Here is a 24,717-nt window from a genome sequence, read left to right on the forward strand (position 1 = left end):
AACAGCTTAGTCATGATGTTAGAGGTCACGAATGAGGCGCTGTATGCTCATGACATTTTCTAAGGCAGGCAAAACTCGAACATGAAGCGCCATTTGCAACTCATTTTACTGTCAAACTACTACTGGGTGAAAGAGGACTTCAACAGGGAGTGGAAAAAAAGATCTCATTTATTAGGGACTGATTGTTAAAAATGTGATGGTTAAGAATATTTCAAAATAATATTTTAATTTCTTTATAATAACCATACATATAAATAATATTTTAACACCCGTACTGTTGAAAAGTTTGGGGATCAGGGATTTTTTTCTTTCTGAACAAAGTCACTCATGCTCGGTCTATTAGTATAATCAAAAATACAATAAAATAAATTACAATTTTAAATAATTTTTATAAATGTATTTAAAAATGTAGTGTATTCTTCTGATGCAGTGCTGATGTGCTGCTTAATAAATATTTGTTATTACAATTAATGTTGAAATTATTACTGTATTGGATAGGGAAAATTATATATATAATTATAATATATATATATATATATATATATATATATATATATATATATATATATATATATATATATATATATATATATATATATATATATATATATATATATATATATATATATATATATATATAAAATTTTCCCAAAAAATTTTTATCCATCAAAGAATCCTGAAAAATTCATTATAAAATATTCAACAATGTTATCTATTTACATATTAAAAAATCGCTTTTTCCATCCGTTTCCATCCGTAATTAATCCATCCTTCATCACCTTTAGTCAGCTTTGAAAATCACCTTGTCACCTGACCTGAATACAGCTCACTGATTCGCTAAAATGGACTTATCGGCTTCTGTTCACAAACAACATGGGTGCTTGTTGGCTTCTGCATTAAGATGTAAACTCTTGATGCCATGAAAGTGGACAATACTAACTTTTTTGACTAAACATGTTTAGGTTCAGATTGTGCTATAAGGTGAAAAAGTGGTTTATTTTTTAAAAGGGCATTTATTGGTTTTGGAAAATGATTTCTTCATATATACACATACATTGCAATGTATTGATTGCTTTCAACAAATAATATAACAATTACAAATTACAATTATATATATATATATATATATATATATATATATATATATATATATATATATATATATATATATGTGTGTGTGTGTGTGTGTGTATACACACACACACACACACACAAGATTATGGAGAAATTACAGTAATGCACTTTGGAACCGAGTTTTGGGATGTTGCTGATGCCATATCTACAATAAGATAAAAAATTATTAAAATAAATATATAAATAAATGGTGTCAAATCTGATTTATTGTTGGCTTTAATTGGACTAATTTAGGTCCTCATGCAGACACTTCTGTGTAATCTGTTTTGATATTATCTCTACTCTAATTATTCTCACCTAAAATGTTCCCTTTTTCTGTTTTAGTGTGGAGCTAGATTTTAAACTTCAAGAGGACAAACTTCAGCCCTTAATGAAGAGACTGTGTCCATTAGAAGAGCCGTCCTACCCCTCTCTGCCTTACACACACGAGGTGTTCACCTCCACACCCAAACGCAAGTCCAAGACTGAGACCAAGAAGCATGCACGATGGAAACTCTGGTTCCTCTAACATATGGATTCAGGATCTCTGAAACCATCACAAACGAGCAAATTCCAGTGGAATTTTGCTTGACTAATTGGATAAATACGGAGCAATGCTCACTGCTAGCCACCGTTTTGGAACATGCATCACGGGATTCAATGAGCGACTGGATTTTAGTAAGGAATAACAGTTGTTTTCTAATCATGACCCTCTGATGAACCCTCTGAGTTTGGGAACTGTTGAATTCACCTGATCTCACATTTTACAATGGGATTACACAATGATCCTTAGGTTTAGTCAAGTTAGCAAGGTAAGAGAGCAGGCATGATTGTTGGTGTGTTTTGTGTGTGTGTTTTCCAGTGTCTAACTGAGATCTCTCTCTTCTTTCTACATTTATTCCATTTTACTTTAGGGACCCTGCAGAGGCGACAAGAAACTTCAAAGCTAAACGCTAGTTTGCCACAAAACTACTTTGGAGCCGTACATCAAAGACATCTAATCAGCAAAGCACAAACTTTTGAGAATTATAAAGTAGATTTGATAGCTAAGATATACCTCTGTCTCTTTCCCAGTCTTTCTTTCTTTCTTTCTTTCTTTCTTTCTTTCTTTCACCTCTTTCATTTTAAATGAAAATTGATTATAATTCTATGACAGAATAAATGAAATTAATAAAATGAAATTAGTGAGTTATGCAGTATCAGCTGACTGCATGCACTAATAATCAATGTCTTTGTAGAGATATTTTTCTGGAAAATGTTGAGAATGCGCTATTAGAAATGGTTAGGTTGTAATAAGAGATTACACTGGTGTTCTCAAAAAAAGGATAAAATGAATACAGTATGATACAGTAATTTGTCTTTCAGTTACATAGATTTCTTTATCAAATAATGGGCCAATATCAGTATTTCTGGAATAAGAAAAACATTTTCGATGTGCAGATATTCAGGTCTGCAACTATTTTCTTGGGAATATGATGCTGTATTTACAACATACTGTAAACCTAGGTCATTTTTTCAGTAATTATATTTTTCAGACTCATAAAGATGCTTGAGAATTGGCTGGAGACTGCAGACAATATGTTCCATGGTGGAAAAAAATATGAGAATGCCTCAAATCTGTTTAGATGATCATTGTTTCGTGTTATAGGTTGGAGAGTGCACAAATACAGAACACAAACCAGTAGAAATAGGCTCTATCCCATAAAACACAGCACTCTGTTGAAGATGTCGTGTCATTTGCTCAATTAAATTTTAATATGATGGCAGTCAATCACTGAAATCTTGTGCTTGTTTACCCACCTAAGGCAAAATAACGACACGAACAAAACACACAATTTGGGAAGATTAATAATGCAGGTAACATATAGAGGGCTATGTATATACAAACTGTGCTTAGCATTTTATTAGCTTTAAAGAGTCTTTGTGTTAGATATTCACAAGTCTAATGTCTTCACTACAGTGCCAAACACTGTATTTAGCTGGTAGCCCAATAACCTTCATACGTGGAGGTGTTTTTGATAACTATAGGCTATATATTTAAAAGTAATAATAAGTTCAAACTAAAAATATATTGGTCAAAGTATCTTGTTGTTTAATTGGAGCACAGTACCTGCATATTCTTGTAGCATAACACAAATGCATCATTTTACCTTGAGAAAGTGCAATTGATTTATATTGTGCAATATTACATTTTATACAATTTCTACCCACAGTGCATTTACAATAAAGAAACAGATGCAAAATATTGTGACTCGACTGTCCTGTTCCCGTGAACATTCTTTAGTGTCAGACCAAAGGAGTGTGGGTTGCTTTGGGATTCTTGCAAAGTGCATTGCGGTGTTGATACTCAATTCATGAAGATGATTGAATAGCGCTTTGAACAGGACTCAGCTGGAGGATGAGATGGTTGCAACACTTCTCTCTAAAATTGATTGGCTTCGGCTTTGGTGCACACTCCACAGACGTGCTCTGTGATTGGACGGCCTCCAGTTGAACACCTGCTGCCAAGATACTGTCAGTCACTTTGACTCAAGGGAGGAAATATTCCTCTGAACTCTTTCTGCAAACACAACTAATGTAAACATGGCCAATGTAATTCTGCTGACCCATGGTAGGGATATGACTACAAGTGAATCTCTCCAGACTTTGTATGTACTTATTCTTGGGTCTAACAGCCTTATTTTAATATTGATAACTACTTTTTTGTAGGTGCAGGGTAACACAAACAAGTTTTTTTTGGAATAAATATAATATTTTTTTAACAACAGTTTGCCCAAAAGTGAATATTTACTGAAAATGTACTCATCCTTAGGCCATCCAATATGTAAATGTTTGTTTCTTCATCAGATTCAGAAAAAAATTGCATTACGTCACTTGGTCATTAATGGATCCTCTGCGGTGAATGGGTGCCATCAGAATAAGAGCCCAAACAGTTTCTCAATAATCCACATGAATCTAATTAATCAATTAATGTCTAGTCAGGTGAAAAGTTGTGAGTCTGTAATAATAGAAAAAAAAAATACAAAATCTCAATATATTCTATACTCTACTGTTATTTGGAATGGCACCCATTCACTGCAGAGCATGCAGTTGTGAGCAAGTGTTCTCCAAATCTGTAAAGAAACAAACTGATCTGCATTTTGGATGAGCATGACAAAATCTTCTGCAGATAATAATTTTTGGGTGATCTTTTCCTTTAACTGAGGCATACCCATTTTCATGGAAATATTCTTACACTTACTGCCAAAACTACAACGCTAAAGCTGTAGAGGATTGTGATGGCGGCAGAAAACTATTTTACCAGTGAGCAGATAACTGGATCTCATTTCAAAGAGGTTTGTGCCGAAGGATAAATCTTATATAGCATATGGAGTGACTGTAATCTTCCCAATAGTTGCTCATGCTTTGAGCGTCTCCTGTGTCCAACAAATCCATATTTTGCCACTGGCCTTTAAAAAGAAAGATTTGTCTGTGAAAGGTTGTACAGCTTTGCTCCCGTGACCTCAGAATAATAACTGTAGGCTGTTGAATAATTGTAAAGCATAGAATAACATCTCAGTAAAATGTAAGCCAGTTTTCAAACAAATTTGAGAAAAAAACGTTTGTATGTATGTAGTGTTAAAAGATAATTTAAGATACTAATTAAATAAATTTAAAAACATTTTTCTATTTCATGTTGCTTTATAAAAAAGGTTGGAAATCATTTTATTCTGTTGACAGCCCTAGCTTTAATAGTAAGCAGTTTAAAAATTGGAAATTATCTCTAGATAATATTTTCATAATTTGCTTCGACATTAGAAAAGAGACAATAAAATTTAAATTAAACATTGTCTACATAATATGCATGAAATTATTTATTAAATGTTTATTATTAATTCAACATACTGTGCTATAAATGTCATATTAAACTGCAGCTGAATGTTAACATTTGATCTTCATATTTCACTCGGTTTATAGGACGTGAGCGATTTTGAAACTCTGAATATGGCTGTGTAAAGAGCAGTTGTAAACAGCATCCTCACAATATTAGAAAAGGCTGTGCAGACCCAGACTGTCTGCAATACTGAGGGAAAACACTTATATGAGGTGTAGCTAGGGTCAGCCTCAGTGATTTTTCTTACATCGGCAAACAAAACAGCATAAAAAAGGGAGTGAGAGGGAACAACATAAATGAAGTGGACAGTAAACACACAGCAGGAACACGTTGAGCATTTATACACCGAATGGCTCAAAGCACCTTCCGTTAATAAATTAAGCTTTGCATTAGGAGTAATTACAAGTGCAAAAGAGGAGAGAGAGAGAGAGAGAGAGAGAGAGAGAGAGAGAGAGAGTGAGATGGTCAGCAAAAGCCGGATGGGCTTGTCGACAACCGGTTTGGGCTAAATTTTAATCTCCATCCCGCACTGCTTTAAAAATTCAAGGTTTCCTAAGAGCTCATTAATAAATGATAGAGGACTTGAGCTTAGCGGGCTTTAAAAGTAAGCAGCCGGGTCTCGTGCCCCCCAACCCTTCAAATGTTTATGAGAACACTCAGACTCAGCAGTGGACTCAGCGAGGCCTGTAGAACTTCTATGACAACAGAAGGTTGAGGAGCTTTAATGGAAATTACAGCCTAAGGTTAATGTGTGCATGAACCAGAGCCACTCGTAAAATGCTTACTCTGCATCGCTGTCATGTGGGCCTGTCCGGATCTTGATATGTACCATCAGAGCTACGAAAATATGCCATTATCCATACAGTATATGAATGCTGCTTTTTGAGAATGGTCTAAATGCGGGTAGCCTGTTTTCTCCTGTTTTACTATGAAATACATTTTTGGGGTGATTACCGAGCAGCTAAGCAGCTGTAAAAGATGGTTTACTCAGCAAAGTGCAACTTATCTGTTATATGATTTGCACAGAGATTTGAAAGGGTAGCAGAACAGTTGTCTGTAAGAAAGAGAAAACACTGAGATCTCTGCAATAACTTTTTTCTTAATCTATGGAGAACAAACTGAAACCTTTTCTGCTTCTTAAATTTGTCAACTGATAAAAATATCTCAGTATTCCTAGATCTCACTCAGTGATATTGCAAAAAGTAATAAGACATTAATCAAGTCACAAAATTTTAGAAACAACTACTAAAACTATCAACCATATAAGTTTCAAAACCGTCAATTAACAGTAAACTGCACACAACCTTTATAAAGTAGCTGCGATTTTTCACAAACCGATCAACTCAATAACCGGCTTCAATCATCACCCAAGCTCCGCCCAACATCCGTGCATCCATGACTTTGCTGAGCAACAACAACATGGAAATATGTTGAAAAGGTTAACTTTAACAGACAAAACCCTATCTATCTAGTCATGATGAAAATTTCAGTTTCCGCAGGCAACTATTTTTGCAGCTATGTTATTATTCCAGCTACAGTTAATCATAACAGTGTTTATACAATTATACAATGCGTTTAACCAAAGCCATTGTGGATTTTTTGTCTGGCTTTGGCATTAGGTATGCGATCAAATTTCTAATTTGAGACTGTATTACGTCAATTCTGGCATCCAACATCACAAGATGATATTTTAAGCTCCTTATGTAGGCGAATCTGTGCTCCCTTTGTTTTGCATCCAGCCAGCACTGTGACATAATTGTGACGTTGGCCCTAAAAGGGTCTAGTTGCCTTTCATTGGCTTTGTCATGCATCAATCAGAAACCTACAGGCCAATCAGAAGAGTTAGACAGGCCAAAAGAGTGAAGATGTAAAAATATATTGAAATAGTTTTTACTGCAAAAATATATTCGTAAGGACATCATCGCCAAAAATGAAATACAAAGGCATGTAGACGGCAGAGGCACACAATGCATTTTTAAACCCTTTTTTATTACATGGCATACAGTAAGAACATTTGTGTGCAAGAAAAAATAAACGAGACAAAATGGTTACAAAATGGTTACAAAATGGTTACAAGATGGCGCCGTTGAGTTAGGCTGCCGTCCACGACCGCTCCGCAAAACTTTTGTTTTTCTTTTAATTATTAGTATTTTGGATAGTCTGCGCGTTTTCTTTATATAAGATGGCTATCACTAAATATGATCGAGCCACTCTTATATCTATTATTGTACAATGCACCCAACTTTGCCGTTTTAAACCCGGACCCTGAGCGAGATCCTGGCGAAGACAAAGGACGCGACCCACACGGCGTCCACGAGGAAACGAGCCGGCATCAGGAACAGGTTGAGGCACGCTCACGCGCGCCCCCCTACCTAGTGTCCTGTTAGCCAACGTCCAGTCTCTGGAAAACAAGCTCGATGACCTCAGGCAAGGATCAAGTTCCAGAGAGACATTCGGGACTGCAACCTCCTCTGCTTCACCGAGACATGGCTGAACCCAGCGGTACCGGACCACGCCATACAACCGCCGAGTTTTCTCCGTTTACCGCATGGACAGAACAATGGAGTCGGGAAGAAAAGGGAGGTGGAGTGTGTCTGATGGTGAACAACCGCTGGTGCGACAGCGCGGCGTTGTCCCTCTTTCACGCTCCTGCACACCAAACCTGGAACTTCTGACCATCAAATGTCGCCCTTTCTACCTTCCACGGGAATTCAGCTCGGTCATAGTCAGCGCCGTTTATATTCCACCTCAAGCGGACACGGACGCTGCAATATGGGATTTACACGACCACCTCACAACACACCAGACACAGCACCGGGACGCCGCACTCATTGTGCTGGGGATTTTAACAGTGCAAACCTCAGCGCGCACTGCCGAACTTTCACCAGCACATCACCTGCCCCACCAGGGCGAAAGGACACTGGATCACTGTTACACACCCTTCAGAGACAGCTACCAGGCAAAATCATTCCCGCGTTTGGTAAATCGACCATGCCGCCATTTTCCTCGCACCTGTTTACAAACAGAGGCTGAAACAGGAAGCCCGGTACAGAGGGAGGTGTCACGCTGGACTGACCATTGGTGGCCGCCCTGCAGGACGCTTTGGATGAGCGCAGACTGGGCCATGTTCAGGTGTAGCTCCGAGGGCGTCAACGTGTTCACGGAAGCGGTGGTGGATTCATCGAGGAAACTAGCGGATGACACGGTAGAGAAAAAACCGTCATCAGGGCGTTTCCCAACCAGAAGCCGTGGGTAGACAAAACTATCGCGACTCTCTGAGATCCGCTCCGCAGCCTATAACACGGGGATAGTCACCGGGGATATGACTGAATACAAGGCACTGCGTCGCAGACGCGCGCAGAGCGGTAAAGGAGGCAAAGAGGCGCTACGGAGGAAACTTGAGTCACAGTTTCAACACAGTGACTCTAGGAGCCTTTGGCAGGGACTGAGAAACATCACGGACTATAAAACGCCAACCTCCAGAGTGGAAGCGCGGATGCTTCTCTGGCAGACGAGCTAAACACCTTTATGCTCGTTTGAGGCTGCAGCTAATCACGCTAATCACGCTAGCGCCGCTTAGCGCATGATGAACAGCACGCACGCCGAGAGAGCCGGAGAGGAAATCGCGTTCACCATTTGGAGCACGACGTAAGGAGGGCATTCAGGGAAAGTGAATACCAGGAAGGCAGCAGGACCTGACGGCATCACAGGTCGGGTTCTGAGAGCCTGTGCTGACCAGCTAGCACCGGTGTTCTCTGAGATATTTAATCTCTCCCTGAAACAGTCTATAGTCCCCTCATGTTTCAAAGAGTCCATCATTGTTCCTGTGCGAAGAAACCTCAACCATCTTGCCTAAATGATTACCGCCCTGTAGCTCTGACGTCTGTAGTGATGAAGTGCTTGAGAGACTCGTCAGAGACTTCATCACCGCATCACTACCGGACACACTGGACCCACTTCAGTTTGCTTACCGCCAAAACCGGTCTACGGAGGATGCCATCACACACCTCCTCCACACAACCACAAGCCACCTGGATTTTAGGAAAGGGAACTATGTGAAAATGCTGTTCGTGGACTATAGTTCAGCGTTCAACACCATAGTTTCTCCACGCTCACCTCGAAGTTGGAGGTCCTGGGACTCAGCCCATCCCTGCGTCACTGGATCACCAACTTCCTGACCGACAGACCACAAGCCGTACGGATGGGAAAACACACCTCATCCTCCCTCACTCTCAGCACTGGAGCCCCTCAGGTTGTGTTCTGAGCCCCCTGCTGTACTCGCGCTGTACACACATGACTGTGTGGCCACTACAAACTCCACCACCATCATTAAATTTGCTGGACGACACTGTCGTGGTGGGCCTGATCTCCAACAACGATGAGATGGCCTACCTTCAGGAGGAGATCAACAACCTGGAGAGATGGTGTCAGGAGAACAATCTTCTCCTGAACGTCAGCAAAACAAAGGAGTTAATAGTGGACTTCAGCACGGAAGCAGGTGCGCTCTTACCATCCCATCAAGATCAGCGGACCCCAGTGGAGAGTGGACAGTTTTCGGTACCTGGGTGTTCACATCACGCAGGACCTGTCTTGGTCCTGTCACATCAACACCCTGGTGAAGAAGGCCCGGCAGCGTCTATACCATCTGAGGCGCTTAAGGGACTTCAGACTCCCATCTCAGGTGCTCAGGAACTTTACACCTGCACCATCGAGAGTGTCCTGACGGGAAACATCACCTCCTGGTTTGGAAACAGCACCATGCAGGACAGGCGAGCCCTCAGAAGGTGGTGCGGTCAGCTGAGCGCACCATCCGCACTGAGCTCCCTGTGCTGCAGCACATCTACAACAAGCGGTGCTGTACCAGGGCCAGGAAGATCGTGGAAGACCTCAGCCATCACATATGTAAAAATATATTGAAATTTTTTTTATATTTAAATATATTTAAATTAAGGACATCATCTAAAATGAAATACAAAGGCATGTAGACGGCAGAGGCACACAATGCATTTTTAAACCCTTTTTTATTACATGGCATACAGTAAGAACATTTGTGTGCAAGAAAAAATAAACGAGACAAAATGGTTAACAAAAATTCACTAATGCGCCCAGGTACGTTTGTGCCATGAGAACAGGGAGGTAAAAGTAGACTTAAGAGACTTAAATTTCCTACCCACATCAAAGCCACTTACGACACAGTGGATTAGTTTTGATTTTGATGGTAAGATATCAACGAATACACAAAAAATAGAAGAGATGGGTTGAGTGAGCAGTTGCTCATTATCATTTAAAGAGACATCCACCGAAACGGGCTGCTGTTAACAGAGCTGTTCTTGACAAGGAACAAATGCTTTACATGAACACTGGGGAATTTTAAGTGTGTTGCAGACATTTCATGAAAACCTTAAAGAATCACAACTTGGGCATTCGATGTCCCCTTTTAAAAACGACAAAGTATATAGTGCTGAATCTGAACTTGCCCTTAAAGTCTGTTCCAACAAGATATGTGTTTGCATTTGAAAATGTGGAGGAATAGAAAAACGCACACATTTCATGAAATATGAATTTTAGAAAAACTTATTTGAACTAGAGCAACACTTTTGTAAAACGCTGTGTCTTGGGCAGATTTCCGCAAGAGAGCACGACACAGTTTTGTGCGTCTACATAGAAAAACAATGAAAAAGCAGTGCAGTGGAGTGAAAACGCTTTCTGTGTGAATGGCAGAGACAAATTAGCTTTCAAAGAAAGCATTACTGAGAACTCCATTACTGCAAGTTCTCCATAGAACAACTTCCATGTAAGTGATTTTACTTGTATATCAGATTTTGATTGAAATGCAAAGCAAACAAATGAATTAAAATCTCTCTTTTTAATAACACCCTGCGCATATCTTCAAAAAGAATGCAAGAGTTTTGTATCTTTTGCTTTGAAAGGGGAGTTAATCACAGAGAGAGTGAAACTGTGGGTGTGAGAGACATAATAGGACACTAGTGACTAATGGAGTAAAATGTTGAATCAGAAGAGTCTTTCTTATAACTCAATTCTCACATATGAGACCTGCCCTGTTGTGTCAGGAGGAGAATGCGATCACATTGGCCTCAGATTGTAACACCACAGTGCTTCTATTATCTTGTGCCACAAAGGAAGAGAATGAGAAAAAAATGACAGGTTAAGGTCATGTGAGAATGCGAGGAACATAATACTGATGTTTATACTGCCGTCCGTTCTCCCTTCTGACCCTAACTGTGTTTATTTACAGTAAGCCACTAACAGCTTGGTTTTTGCTTTCAAAGCCGTAATAGCCTCTGAAAGTCTCTGTAGACATTAAAGCCTGTACAATTTCACGCCGCCGTGCCCCACAAGTGCTAGAAGGCAGGGGTCAGGACACTTCAGTTTGATTTAGAGCTTTAGAATCGGTCCCACAAAAACTGACAGAAGAAACGACCTAAACTTTCTAGCTGTACTTCATGGAGGGATCATAGCGGTCTAAAGGCCCAGGGCGCAGGTCTAAGCCTGGAAGATAAACCATGAATAATGCATGGCACTGATCTGCAGGGGAAAAAAATCACAACTCCATGGATATTGTCCTTTCTCTGCTCAGTGGAATGGAGGCCGGCAGCTGCAAAACTCATCCAAAAAGACCTCCAGAGCAGAGCCACTGTATCAGCTCTTTCTCAGCATATGCTAACCCAGAAATCATCATATTGGGCTCAGGTGGATGGATATTATGCTTCATCTTTCCACCTAAGTTTTGGACACTAACCAGGTGTTAACCAGGTGCTCCATCGCTTGAAGCTTTAACAATCTAGTTAGTTAAGGCAGTGGTTTTATAATGCCACCATACTGTGAATATGGACACCTAAATAAGCTCAGTTTTTAGAAAGCAGACAGAAGATTGGTGGCTAATGAACAAAGTAATTAAACTGGTTCAATGTTTACTCGTATTAAACATTCAGCAGGAGATCTCGCTGTGGAGCACAGACACTGAGCAATGTCCATCTGAGTCTTGGAAGGAGTCGTCTATTTTCTTCACCATCACTCACGAAAGTGAAGGGGGCCTGGCCACTTCTTGCGGTCGATAAGTGGACATTAGGGGCCAGATCTCAGTATATGAAGGATAGGCAGTGGGGATCAAAATGAACAGGTTTACTCCTAGAGCTCTGGCCTATAGCCATGAAAATACAAGAACAATAAGCTAAAGCCTGGTCCCATTAGATGGGAAAATTCAATGTTAACACAAAAGATTGATGGCTGCATCCCTAAGGGTGTAAACCCCTGTAAGGTTCTAGCTATGGACCTGCTGTAAAGAAATATTGAATGTGGATTTTCTAAAGCTTAGTAATCATTCTCCTTATAAAGGCCAACTTAATTTCATTATGTCTCAGCTCTCAATAGAGTTGATCATCTGCACAGGAAATTACATCTATGATGTGTGAATGTCATACGGGATATTGGGTTTAAGGACTTACTGGAGAAATTGTGTGAATCTGCTACATGTCAGAAAAGAAAACTCTCATTATTGCAATGAATGTAATATAACAAGAGAAAAATACAATTTTTAAACCAGCCTAAACTTTTTAGCCATCTTTTGGTTGGGTATGGCTCAGTAACAAAAAACCTAGGGTAGCCTGAATGACTCTTTGGAAAGAGCTCAAGAGTAGCGAAGTCTGGTTTACAAACTAATAACTTCCTTTTTTGTGAATCAAAAACAGACAGCACGACTAGTGCAGTCTAATTCATACATGAATGCTTCTGAGACATTTCTTAGTGAATCAAAAATAGATAATTTTTAACCACAGCAATATTACACTTGTCTAGTACAAATATGTGAATTAAAAAAACTAACTTTTTTCTTTATAAGTAGGCTCTAAAAAATTTGTATGGAGATGTTAAGGGACTGAAATAGTTAAATTGTTAAACTAAGTTGGTTACAGCAGATGGCAAAACAAACCATCCTATTGGCTTACTAACTCTAGTTGCTTCAGGTCAAATGCAGAAATGGCATCACCAAAAAAGAAAGAAATCAGGACAGTTTAGGATTTTGTAGCAGATGTTATCTGCAGTGAATAGGTCCTCTGTGCAGGTTATTTTGATTTCTGTTTCTGCGGTTGTGTCCCTACAGATGGGTAAGTCTCTGTAAACTCACTGTTTGACATCTCTTGCAGTGAGGAAGCAGGGAGCACTGCACCATTAGCCAGAGTGCCAGTCCCTAATTAAATATATCCAGCCCCAGTACAGTCTCTATTCTGACATCTAATAAAACACTACAGAGGACAATCTGCCAGGCCAGTCAGCAGCTGAGACACTTTTAATATGCTGAATAATGCATGCAAAAAGATGTGGTCAGAGACACATAACCATATGCAGCACATGGAAAACAGCACGTGCTTTGGAGATAGTGTATGCCACGCTGTCCCCAACACCATTGAGCCCTTTCTGAGCATAGCCTTTAAATTACATTAGCAACTATCGACATTAATACTATCGGACAACCTTTAACTCTTTTTCACAGAAACAAGGGGAGGAGATGTACCACTCACTGGGAACAAATGTGAGAAGTCATAACACACAGTGTTATCATTCAGCTAAATGTGCCAATTGTCTTTTTAACAGAGGAATGGTCTGTTTCTTTATTCTAAAATGCAAATGCACATTAACTGGACCAGCCTTTTTTTGTTGTCAGAATTTATGTTGCCAGATTTTATTTATGATTTTTAAATATATCAATAAAACATACTTTTAACCAAAACATTCTTTTAGTTTCTGTTTTTTTTATCATAAGCACTGTCTTAGATCAGGCCAATCACAGATTCTTGGCAGAGTGACATCACAAAGGCCAAGGCCCCTCCCATTATTGTTGAGTGACAGCAGTGTTTTATCACAGAGCCTCCTTGAGTGAGATGTCAACAGTTCGCCACAGTTTCGATGCTGAATCAAGATTGATTGAATGAATGAGGGGTTCTGTTGTTGGATGTAATAATGAACATAGCAGTCATCATTTCCTCGCTGAAGACACAATGGATTATTTTTGTTTTTGAATGGAATGCGCTCTCCGATCTACAAATCATTTGTGATTCAGCCTTACTTTCATAAGAAGTATGTTTTTTTAATGAATATTTGCAAATTGCCTTTCCTAATAATGTGCCAATTAGCAAACTCCTTGATGAAAGCGGTTAAAGTTTATGGTCTCAAGGAACGGCTTGCAGGGTTGCCAGGTTTTTACTGCAAAACCCACCCAATTGCTACTCAAAACTAGCCTAATCACTTTTCACTTTTTTTTCAGTAAAAGTTGCATTTCAGTGACTTCATATTATATTTTTAGAACTATATCTTTATTTTTATTATCCTTGGTATTAACGTTGAATTTAAAATGCCTAGTGTTAAACGTTATAATGCATTAACTGTGGTTACAATAATTCATGAGACTGTAAAATGCATTAAAAGGTGCATTAAACAACATAATTAATGCATTAAAATTACTTTTATAATGCATTATACATACACGGCTACAAGTAAAAGGCTACCACTTCGCAATCTCTGTGGGTTAAATGTTAAAAAAAATGTATATACAAAAGATGCACATAATAGTTTTCCTTGCTTTGAAAATGTTAAACTAATTTTGAGGTTTGGAAATTGTTCCACTGAAAAAACTATTTAAACAAAAAATCACTCAGAAATTGCTAGAAAATATTAATAATAATAAAGCAAAACAACAATAACAACAAAAAAACATATTGAATTAAACATGAATTAATAAATGAATGAAATAAAGATATAGGCTAGTACACTAATCTATTTTGTATACAACTTCATATTAATGATAATAATCATAATACTGTTGAGAAATATTAGATATTATAGTAAGGTCATTTAAGCTTTTAGATTTCAGGTGACTGTGACTGAATATATATATATATATATATATATATATATATATATATATATATATATATATATATATACACAGATTTTAATCACAATAATTAAAGTTTACATTCAATTCATTTAATTTCTATAATGGAAAATACCAGAAAAAAACATGCTTTTAATGTCATACTTAATTTTAACCTGCCTAAAAATAAAATCCAATCAAGTTTGGCTACTTTACAATCGCTTTTTACTGGAAATTTCACTCTTTAGAGAAATCTCTTCATTTGCAGGTAACATGGACTGTGCAAGCAACAGTAACCAAGTTCTAGCAAACAATAAACAAATCCTGGGATTTATGAATATATAGAAGGGATTTCTCTATGAACGTTCAGCAAACATTTTATGCAGTATATTATAAATGTCTGTCATTTGCCACACATACACACAACAGTTGCCGTACAGATTAAGGATTTATAAAGATTACAACCTAATCCTGTAAAATAAATAAAGAAACAACAAAAGCATGCGTTAATGCTTTACAAGTACTTCAGAGACATTACGAAAAATCATAAAAACAGATATCGAACGATCCCCGTAAGGAGATCAAAGTCTTCAAGCAACAGCGCAGAGCAGGAACAGTGAGGAAGACAGATTCGTACCTGGAGACCGATTTGTTTTTCCTGGGCTTTTAGAGTGGCTGTGATAACTGCATTATGTTGCCTGAGCTCTTCTGTAGTGGATCTCAGCACAACAGCAGCGCTGCAGCTTTGGCCTGCGAGAGCTGAAAGCAGTAGAGTGGAACTATCAGTGCAGACCAGCACAGCACTCGTACTGCACACACACCATCACACGACGCATATTCATATCACAGCACTGAACAATTCGTGTCATTCATTTCATTAAACTACTCCAAAAAAGTCAAATGTGTGTTTAAAAAGTGGCAGTACGAGTTCATGTCTCTATTTAGGGCCATATGGACTGTATTTCAACTGCATGAACAAAGTGGATACCCAACTAATGCACTACATGTACAGTGACTTTGTGAAGAGTAATCCTATTTGTCCTCTAAAATAGAGGAGGCTAGTTTCATTCTCCACTGACATTCCAAAATGAGAGCTTTTTCCTAAGCTGAGCTGCTCACTGATTGACTAAAAAAAGTACTAAATACTCTGAATTGAAAAAATCAACTTAGGCACAAAATGTGCTTTTGACATCAGCTGTCAGAAGAACTGAGTTCGTCTTGGATGACAAATGTATTTCAGGTGAATAAACTGCATACCACATTCGTTCATCTATAGGTTATCAGTCAGAAAGTGTACAGTATGTCTATTTCAATTGCTCAGATTTCAAAAATGCCAGTTGAAATGCACTTAAGTGAAGTTTTGAAATGTGGTACAAAGTATCTTAAAGCATCTCGTGATTTTTATTGTACAAAGTTCACATTGTCCATTACTAATCTAATCACTGGCTTAGCAATATTGCACAAATAGATATACATTTTTAGAATCCTGAAATTTTCATTCAGGTGATAAATATAGATAACCAACTGGCTTAACACGTCAAACTTTAAAGTGTCAGAGTAATTACCTAATTAGGTACTTTGTAGTAGCCATTGTACTTACATAAAGTAAAATATACATATCGTGTAACTAAGTTATGGAACAGCCTGTAATTACAGTTTATAATTATGTACAAGTGTTTATGAAAAAAACTCATAACAGTAAGCTAAAAAATTGTCTTCTGTCAAGGCTCAGAAAAGTATGAAAGACATTGTTAAAATAATTCTTACATTGTGTTCCTGAAGATGAACTAAGCTTTTACGGGTTTGCAACAACATGGTGGCGAATGATTAATGACTTTAAGGGTCTGGAGTAACTCTTTCAAAAGTTTATACCAGAAATCTGGTTTCCAGCAATGGACTGCAGGTAGATGTCCACCTCATCCGGCAGTTTTTGTGCATTCTGTTTGATAAAATATCCCAGTTTCCTCTATTTCACTGTGTGATGAAGTGCATGAGTGAACTGTCGAAATGAATCACAAACAAATTCAGACCTTTTTGTGACCCATTTAATTAGATATTAGTTCTGATTCTAAACAGCAGGTAGAAAACACATGAAGACATATGATTGCTGAAATGTTCCCTGTTGTCAGGTTTTACTAGGGCACAGAAATATTTCACTGAGGCTCGTGTCCTAGTAAAAATTGTTTAGCGACTCCCCTGGACTATTAGTGACATGACAGGTTACAGCAGCACTAATATGCATTTACAGAAAGAGAGAGAGAGAAAAGTATGAGCTTTAAAAGAGGCCAAGCAGGCCTGCAAACACATCATTTAACACAAGCAGCCTGCAGTCCCCAGAGGGAGGTCAATGCTAGAACATGAGGAAAACATCACAGCTCTCTGTTCTCTCAATGAGGCTTTTAGGTTTCCGCAACGATGTCATTTTTTTTTTTTTGGATGCTCTAAAGATTGAATGTTGCAGTGAAAAAGGTGGATAGCCCTATGTGAGATACAGATGAAGAAAAATAGAGTGGATTCTGACTGTGAGTGGAGAGAGTGATAGAGAGGGCAGGGAAAGATGAGATCGTGAGAAAGCAATATAGATTGAGGAAAGAGGCTGAGGAAACCCAATTCTGAGATTGCAAACATTTTCCAGCTAATAGCCGTAGAGTATTTGCAACGAAACTGGCTATGATGGTCTAACCTGTTACAGCTCGCACTACTCTCATCTGTTGCTGCACTGAGTGGCTCATTTAGTGATGCTACTGCTGTTCTTCTGCCATCAGAAACCTGAGCTCAGCTCAAACTGAAAACACTTAAAGGGAGGGAGGGAGTTTAAAGGTTTCAACCTTTTTTTTTCCTATTTCATTTGGTGATACTAGTGGCTGTGAAATGATACACATCACCCTTGAACATAAGTAGACACATAATGTGTTCACTGGAGGTCAGAAATTCTGAATTTAAAGAGATAGTTCACACAAAAATGAAAATTCTGTCATTTATTACTCACCCTCATGTCATTCCAAACCTGTAATACCTTTGTTCGTCTTCAGAACATGGATATTTGTGATGAATTCTGAGAGCTTTCTGACCCTGCATAGACAGCAACGCAACTGACACATGCAAGGCTCATAAATGTAAAAAGGATATCGATAAAACAGAAGCACCACATGCATGTGACACAAAAAGTATTCTTGTAACTTCTTTAAATTAAGAATAAACCACTGTAGTCACATGGACTATTCTACGGATGTCCTTTCTACTTTGACTACCTTTCAGGGTATTGAACGTGTCAGTAGCATTGCTGTCTATGCAAGGTCAGAAAGCTCTTGGATTTCAGACCAATATGAGTGTGAGTAATTATTGACAGAATTTAAATTTTTTTGCGTGGGCTCTCTTTAAGAACCTACTCACTTTCAGTTCATGAGACGATACTGAAGTGATCACCTCTCATAGGAAGCTAAAGTGCATTTGAATCAAACTGACAAGAAACGGGAGGTATATTTTCCACAATAATTGGAGAAACGACAAGCACTACACTACACTGCTTCTGAAACAGTGTTGTGTTTATAACTTAACCACTGATTACTAGTAATGTGTCCTTTCGGAAGCACAAGCAAAGTAGTTTCACTTTCACAATGTCTCCTGAACATGCCATCGCTACAACACTGCAGCGAGAATAATAGCTCCGCCTTCTTTCTTTAAGAAAAACATTGGGGCGGTGTTTGAGAATAAACCCACTCTGTGATGTAGAAAAGTAGGGGTGTGTTTAAACGAGCCAACTTTTCCAAAGAATATCTCTTTGGTTTTGAAACTTTAATCTTTGCAAATCAGGGACCTTATCTATGAACTAATGGCTTGTAACTCTCCAAAGAGACAGAAAAATTTGAAATTGCACCATATGACCCCTTCAATTCACTTCTGAAACATACACATGGATTTTCTTTTCAGAATTTTAGGTTTAAATTGATGTGTCTTATTTTAGGAAAGATCATCTGACTTATTTTTTATTAAGTACTGTTTGTAATCACCTTTGAAAATGGATTTTTAAAGTACAAATACTCTTTACACTATATGAATCCAAAGAATCTGTACACTTATAATAACATTTCAAAGAATCTGAATTCATAACTGAAGGTCGAGGCCTTGAGAATTCATAGACATGCACACTGCTCCTTACATACAGAACTATTACAACTGCTTTATCTTTATTACTTTAAAATGTTTGCTTCTCTTTTCAGCTCTGCAGTTATTTGATTCTTTTTCTCTCCGTCTCTTTTCAAATGAAACTCTCAGAACGGTAAGGACAGGTTGCAGGAAGCCCCATCTGCCTGGTCTCCTGGTTGAGTGGGTCATATAGGGGAAGGTAAATAAAGTATGAGCCAGGCGTATGCACTATAGGTCCACTCTACCTGATCTATTACAGCATGACCCAGCTGCTCTCCCTCGATCCTGTTGAGACCAAGAGACCTCCTTACCTTGAGACATGAACACAAATGCAGGTATAGAGGATTCTTCACACAAGGACACCACTTTAAATCTTGAAAAAAGTTTTGTATCCGTGTGAAAATATTCTGATAAAGATCTGTTAAAATATACTAGAGTGGTTATTGATTTTTTATATATATATATGAATGTAGACTCACACACACATACAAATAAATCTAAATTTAGAAACCCATAATAAGGCTGCTACAGTAAATAATTAAATGCATAGGCAGTTCCCATAATTGAAGATGCACACGTACAATATGGGCAAACCTTCTTTTTATGTGTTCACACTTCTTATCTCTCAACCCAGCAAGATAAAGGTATTGAGAAATCTCTTTCACCTTAATCTTTTCACTCTCATTAGTCTAAAAGAAACCTACCCTGAGGTAAAGCCCAAAGACTTGAATACTTCATTGTGGATCTTAGGTGCTGGCAGCAGGTCGTCCTGATTTGATATGTTACACAGTTTTTACTCTAATAAATAAGACTAGGATCTGGGGAGCTTATTCTGGACTGAAAAAAAGAAACCCTGAACTAATTTTCGGCTGCCTATACAGTGATTCATTCCAGCTGAGCCAAGATTTTCTGCATTTTTTAACATACCATGAAACAGAACAGTGAATGGGATGAATGCAGCCTACAAATTAGGTGGAATTTCCTCGTCAACATCACTATTGTCCTCCAAGTAATGACTGCAAAACATCTGCCAATATGGAGAATGCACAATATTAGAACTGACACCAATGCTACAATATCCAAAGGATGCTAAACAACAACCTTGGCGTGTTTATAAGCATTTGCAGTCCAGGCTCTCCTGCAACATTTGTATTCAAGTATGTTTGACCTAAATATCCATTACATTGACATTCACTTTAAATATGAGATAGCCATTGTCAACATATGGCAAGTAACCAATATAGAAAGTAACCCTATTAATGTAATTTTGAGGATTCCTCATAAATTTAAGCAATGTTTTATTAAGTAATATATATGTAAAATATGTAATTAATGTAATGTATTTAAACTTTATGTAGTAAGTATATTGAAATCAGAGCAGTCATATTCTTATAACCTATAATAACTGTATATTTCAGTACTTTTACACAAAAATTTGGTGTAATTTTAGTCCCATGTTTTAGTTTATAAAACACATTTGAAGTGTACTCTAAGTGTAACATTAATAAACTGTGAGTATGCGGCTAGTTTACTTAGTTTCTCTGATATTTTCCTTTTAATTACAACTATACAACTTTAATTTAATTGAGCTGGTGGCTGGTAAAAAAGTATTTACTACAGGTTAGGTTTCAATAAAAAAACTGTAATATATAAAATATATAAAAATATAAGCATCAAATTTACACTAATAATCTCATATTCATATTAAATAAGATAAATAATATGAATAAAATATTGCTTACATAAATTAGAGTATTTCTCTAAAAATCTCTAAATAATGCACATCACCTTGTTCTTAAAATAAATATTTGCAAATACTGACAGGATTGGTAATAGCTGGGAATATAAGGAAGTGTGTTTTATGTTTTGGATTCAGATATCCTGTGTTGCTATCTTCAGTGAAACCAACTGGAGTAATGACATCCCGAGGTTGGAGGACGTCCTGCTCCAGGTGTTCCTCAGCACCGCACCGGGGAAATCTTCAGAGGCTGAAGCTTCTTGAGGATCATAGATCTCTACAACAAAAACAAAAGGGTAATCTAAAAAGGGATATATGAATAACATACAGTATATCAAGCTAACAAGGCACACCAAGAGAAAAAACTACAAACTGGCAGAGATGCTTCACATATAAAAAAAAAAAAACTAGATTGAAGATCATTTGCTGGACTACTTCATACTTGAGTTCAGCATGCCAGCCTGAAAACTTTCAATTTCCCATGCTTCTGTTTGCTGTGGGGCAAGTTATAAATAGTTCCACTGCATTTGCCCTTGGGATCAGGAACGCAAGACCCTTTCTACCCAAACAGGAGGACCCAGGGAAGCCATGTCTGCTCAGCTGATCTGCACTCCCTTGGGAATGGAGGGGAGCTGTCTTTGAAGTCTAGCGGTCTCATAAATCATAGCACCCTAAGTCAGTACATTCCCTTCCAGGAGGCACTGCAGCCTGTTTAGTGGCAGTGATTCCTAATTACGCTATGCAGATTATGTTAATGTTCGTCTATCAGGTGAACAACATGGTGCGGTTAATTAGATGACAAGGCATCGGTCCTGTCAACCCTCATAGTGTCATTTTCTCTAAAGAGTTTACAGGTTATAAAATTTTAAGGCACAGCGAGAGCTCTATAAACACAGTGACTGGAGGTTGGTATAGATTATGTGGCTCGTCCTCATGGCTAAGTGGCCACAAGCAGTTTAATGTGCTTTAAAGGTTTGTTGGCAGGTGATAAGCAAGATGCTAATTAGCAGGTAATCTGTGCACATGTGGTGTAATGAATTTACCCGCACAGGTTGGAGACACACTGACTGACATTTAAAAGAGAAGTGACCTCTTGAATCCCAGTGTTTGTGTGCATATCTCCAGATGTTCATGATGACAAACTGCTTCAAAGATTTGGCATTTAAAGGAATAGTTCAGGTTTAAATTAAACTCATTCAACAGCTCTTGTGGAATATATGATGAAGGGGAAAAAGTTATAAAAGCAAATATTTGAGTTGTTTAAATCATCTTTTCACAATGCCACTACGATTACAATGTCCAACAAAAGATGACAAATAGTATAATTATCAAAAGTAAAAGATATAGTATAGATAAAAATATAAATACATTTACATGTTTATGCTCTTAATAAAAATACCCATACTATATTTAGTGTACTACTCTGGGTAATGTCAGCTAAATTGGAACTAACTTAAATTTAAATTTTTTTGTCACGATTTCCGTGGTTTCTCGGGAGAGAAGGAGCGCTCGAGACTCGAAAATAAACAAACAGTTTTAATCCAAAAAGGGCAAAATAAATATACAAAGGCAGGTAGGCAGAACAAAACAAAAACCACACGTAGGGACTTCACGGACTTCAAAGACTTTAACGATCAGACAAACGTGAACACAAAACACAGGGCTTAAATACACCAGGAAATTAACTAAATTAACGAGACACGGCTGCAGACAATAATACAATTAAACACAATGGGAAGGCAGGGCACAGAACACGTGGCTCAAGACAAAAACAATAACAAAAGTGTCCAGAGATGTGACATAGATGTGACATTTTTGTACTTAATTCGCCATATAAGTATACTTTATGTACACTTTAAATATCTTGCATTTGAAAACCGACTGTTATTATTCAAAGATCATACAACACTCATTAACTGTGACATAAAATACATTTTAGGCCTAATATTAGGAAATGTGCATTGTGCACCAGTAGTACTTCAAATTAATTTTAATAATAATAATATGTCAGTAAATATGTTAACAGATTTGAACTATACTTATTATTACTATTTTATTTTATTGCATTCACTTTTGTTGTACAGTACGTGCTTTACTGTAAGCTTGCTTTAAAAAAAAATTAAACTTGACTCTAAATGATTTTGTGCTAAATAAGCACGATGCCACAGAACAGGTCAATTGAGCTCAACTTGTACCGGATTCAGAATATTTCTTTAAACATTAACTATTTGTAGTGCCCCTCAAGTAAGTGTGGGCATCAGTGTAGGCGGTATTCCCTTTTTTCGTAGATCCGTTCCCCAAGATCAATTTTTAATTTACTGACAGTTCAACTAATAACAAATCCAATTACACAGCAGCTGCCTTTAGATAGACTTATTGGAGCCTGTGTTTTTACCGTCTGAAAGAGAGAAGACTAGCATGGGTAAAGAGGAGAGTGGAGTATTTTTCTTCCTTGTGCGAAGAAAGTGTGCTGTTTACTTATTAGTATTCAAAGAAGGAAAGGGTAAAGCAGTGGAGGGAGGGAGAGTGGAATGGTGAGAGAGGACATTTGAGAGGTTGTTTGGGATAAACCTAAAGGTCGTTTCAACCACCAAGTGTCATAACAACATCAATTTCATGACTATTCTAGGCAGAAATAAACTGAGCTCTCAAACTTCAGCATCCTCAAAAAATATTTCAGACATTTCATCAGATCTAGAAATATCCACTCTGTACTTACACGTTCTGTCAACAAACCGATGCTGTGAAAAAGTGACCATTTTATGTTTGCGTTCATGTTTGACTGACATGATAAAAGTTATGTCGAAAATTAAGGTGTTAATTCGACCTAAAATTCTCATTAGTGCGGGTTCAGAAGAGTATACGCCACCTAATTTCTAATACAGCGTTTACATAACTGAATTATGACAAAATTCTGATTAATTTACACTGCTGAATGCAAAAGTCAATAGAACAGCATTTATTTAAAGCAGAATTATTTTGAAACCATATAAATGTTTTTACTGTTCCTTTTGATCAATGTTTTGAATCCTTGATGAATAAAAGCAATTATGAATTAATTGAAAAAACTACACAGACCCCAACTTTTGAACAGTGGCATAAATATTTTATGCACGTAATTTGAGCAGCACTACCATGAAAAACTAATGAAATATAACATAATAAAATAAAACAAACAAACAAAAAGTAAATAATGACGGTAGTTTTCTGTATATCTTTTGTATGGTTTTATGCTCTCAATACCCTATAATTCACTGCAATAAAACACATAGTGGCACAGCGTGGCACTATTTTATGTGGTCTGGTTTTGAAGATGAGCTCTTTAAGGCATCTTGTCCTCATTGCCTAATCTGCCTGATTTGGCTGCAGAATTACGTTGTTAGTTGCATTTTGCTATTTGCATTGTTTTCTTTCCTTCTGTCTGTGACCCACCAAAGTAGACACACTCAGACAATACTGCAGACATCACTCACAATGTTTTGGTTATTCATTAACGATATAAAGAAAACAAAAGGTTTGTTTCGGCATTCGAGCAGGTATGATCCAGTCCTCTAGTGCCAGAGAATCCTTTCAGCACCAGGAGACTCATCCATCAGAACAACAGAACTATCTTTCTGCCAGTCAGCTCTTCATATCCACCTATTACAAAGCCATTATCCATTATGAATGCGCTTCAAAAAATTATTAATAGAGCAAATGGTTCCTCCGCTATTAATCACATCCGGTCTGTGGCCCCTACAGCTAAAACGTGGCTCCCTGAGTCATTTACATCCTTATGAAAACCAAATATTCAAACGGCAGGAATAAAAAGCACCTGCTAATAATGAAATGAACCTAAACCCCCTCGTAAAGTTCATGTCCAGACTGCTCATGTTTAAAAGTCAACAGAAAAAATGAAACTTTACAGAGAATTTACGATTTTTTTTTTTTCGATGCTTTTATCAGTTCTTTAAACTT

General features: G+C 37.6%; 1 protein-coding gene across 2 annotated transcripts in view; it reads left to right on the plus strand.

The window, feature by feature from the left end:
• insyn2ab (inhibitory synaptic factor 2Ab) overlaps positions 1-3,358 on the plus strand; it is a 31,464-nt gene extending 28,106 nt beyond the window's left edge. Inside the window, exons 4-5 of one of the 2 annotated variants that reach the window (XM_043262404.1) lie at positions 1,459-1,925; positions 2,028-3,358. In XM_043262404.1, the coding sequence (XP_043118339.1) occupies positions 1,459-1,642 (184 nt within the window). In that variant the 3' untranslated portion in view covers positions 1,643-1,925; positions 2,028-3,358. The remainder of the gene's footprint in view (positions 1-1,458; positions 1,926-2,027) is intronic. The other variant, XM_043262405.1, reaches the window with a different exon arrangement.
• The last annotated feature ends 21,359 nt before the right edge of the window (positions 3,359-24,717 follow it).

The sequence above is a fragment of the Puntigrus tetrazona genome, chromosome 17, assembly GCF_018831695.1.
Source record: "Puntigrus tetrazona isolate hp1 chromosome 17, ASM1883169v1, whole genome shotgun sequence".
In the NCBI taxonomy this organism is placed as follows: domain Eukaryota; kingdom Metazoa; phylum Chordata; class Actinopteri; order Cypriniformes; family Cyprinidae; genus Puntigrus; species Puntigrus tetrazona.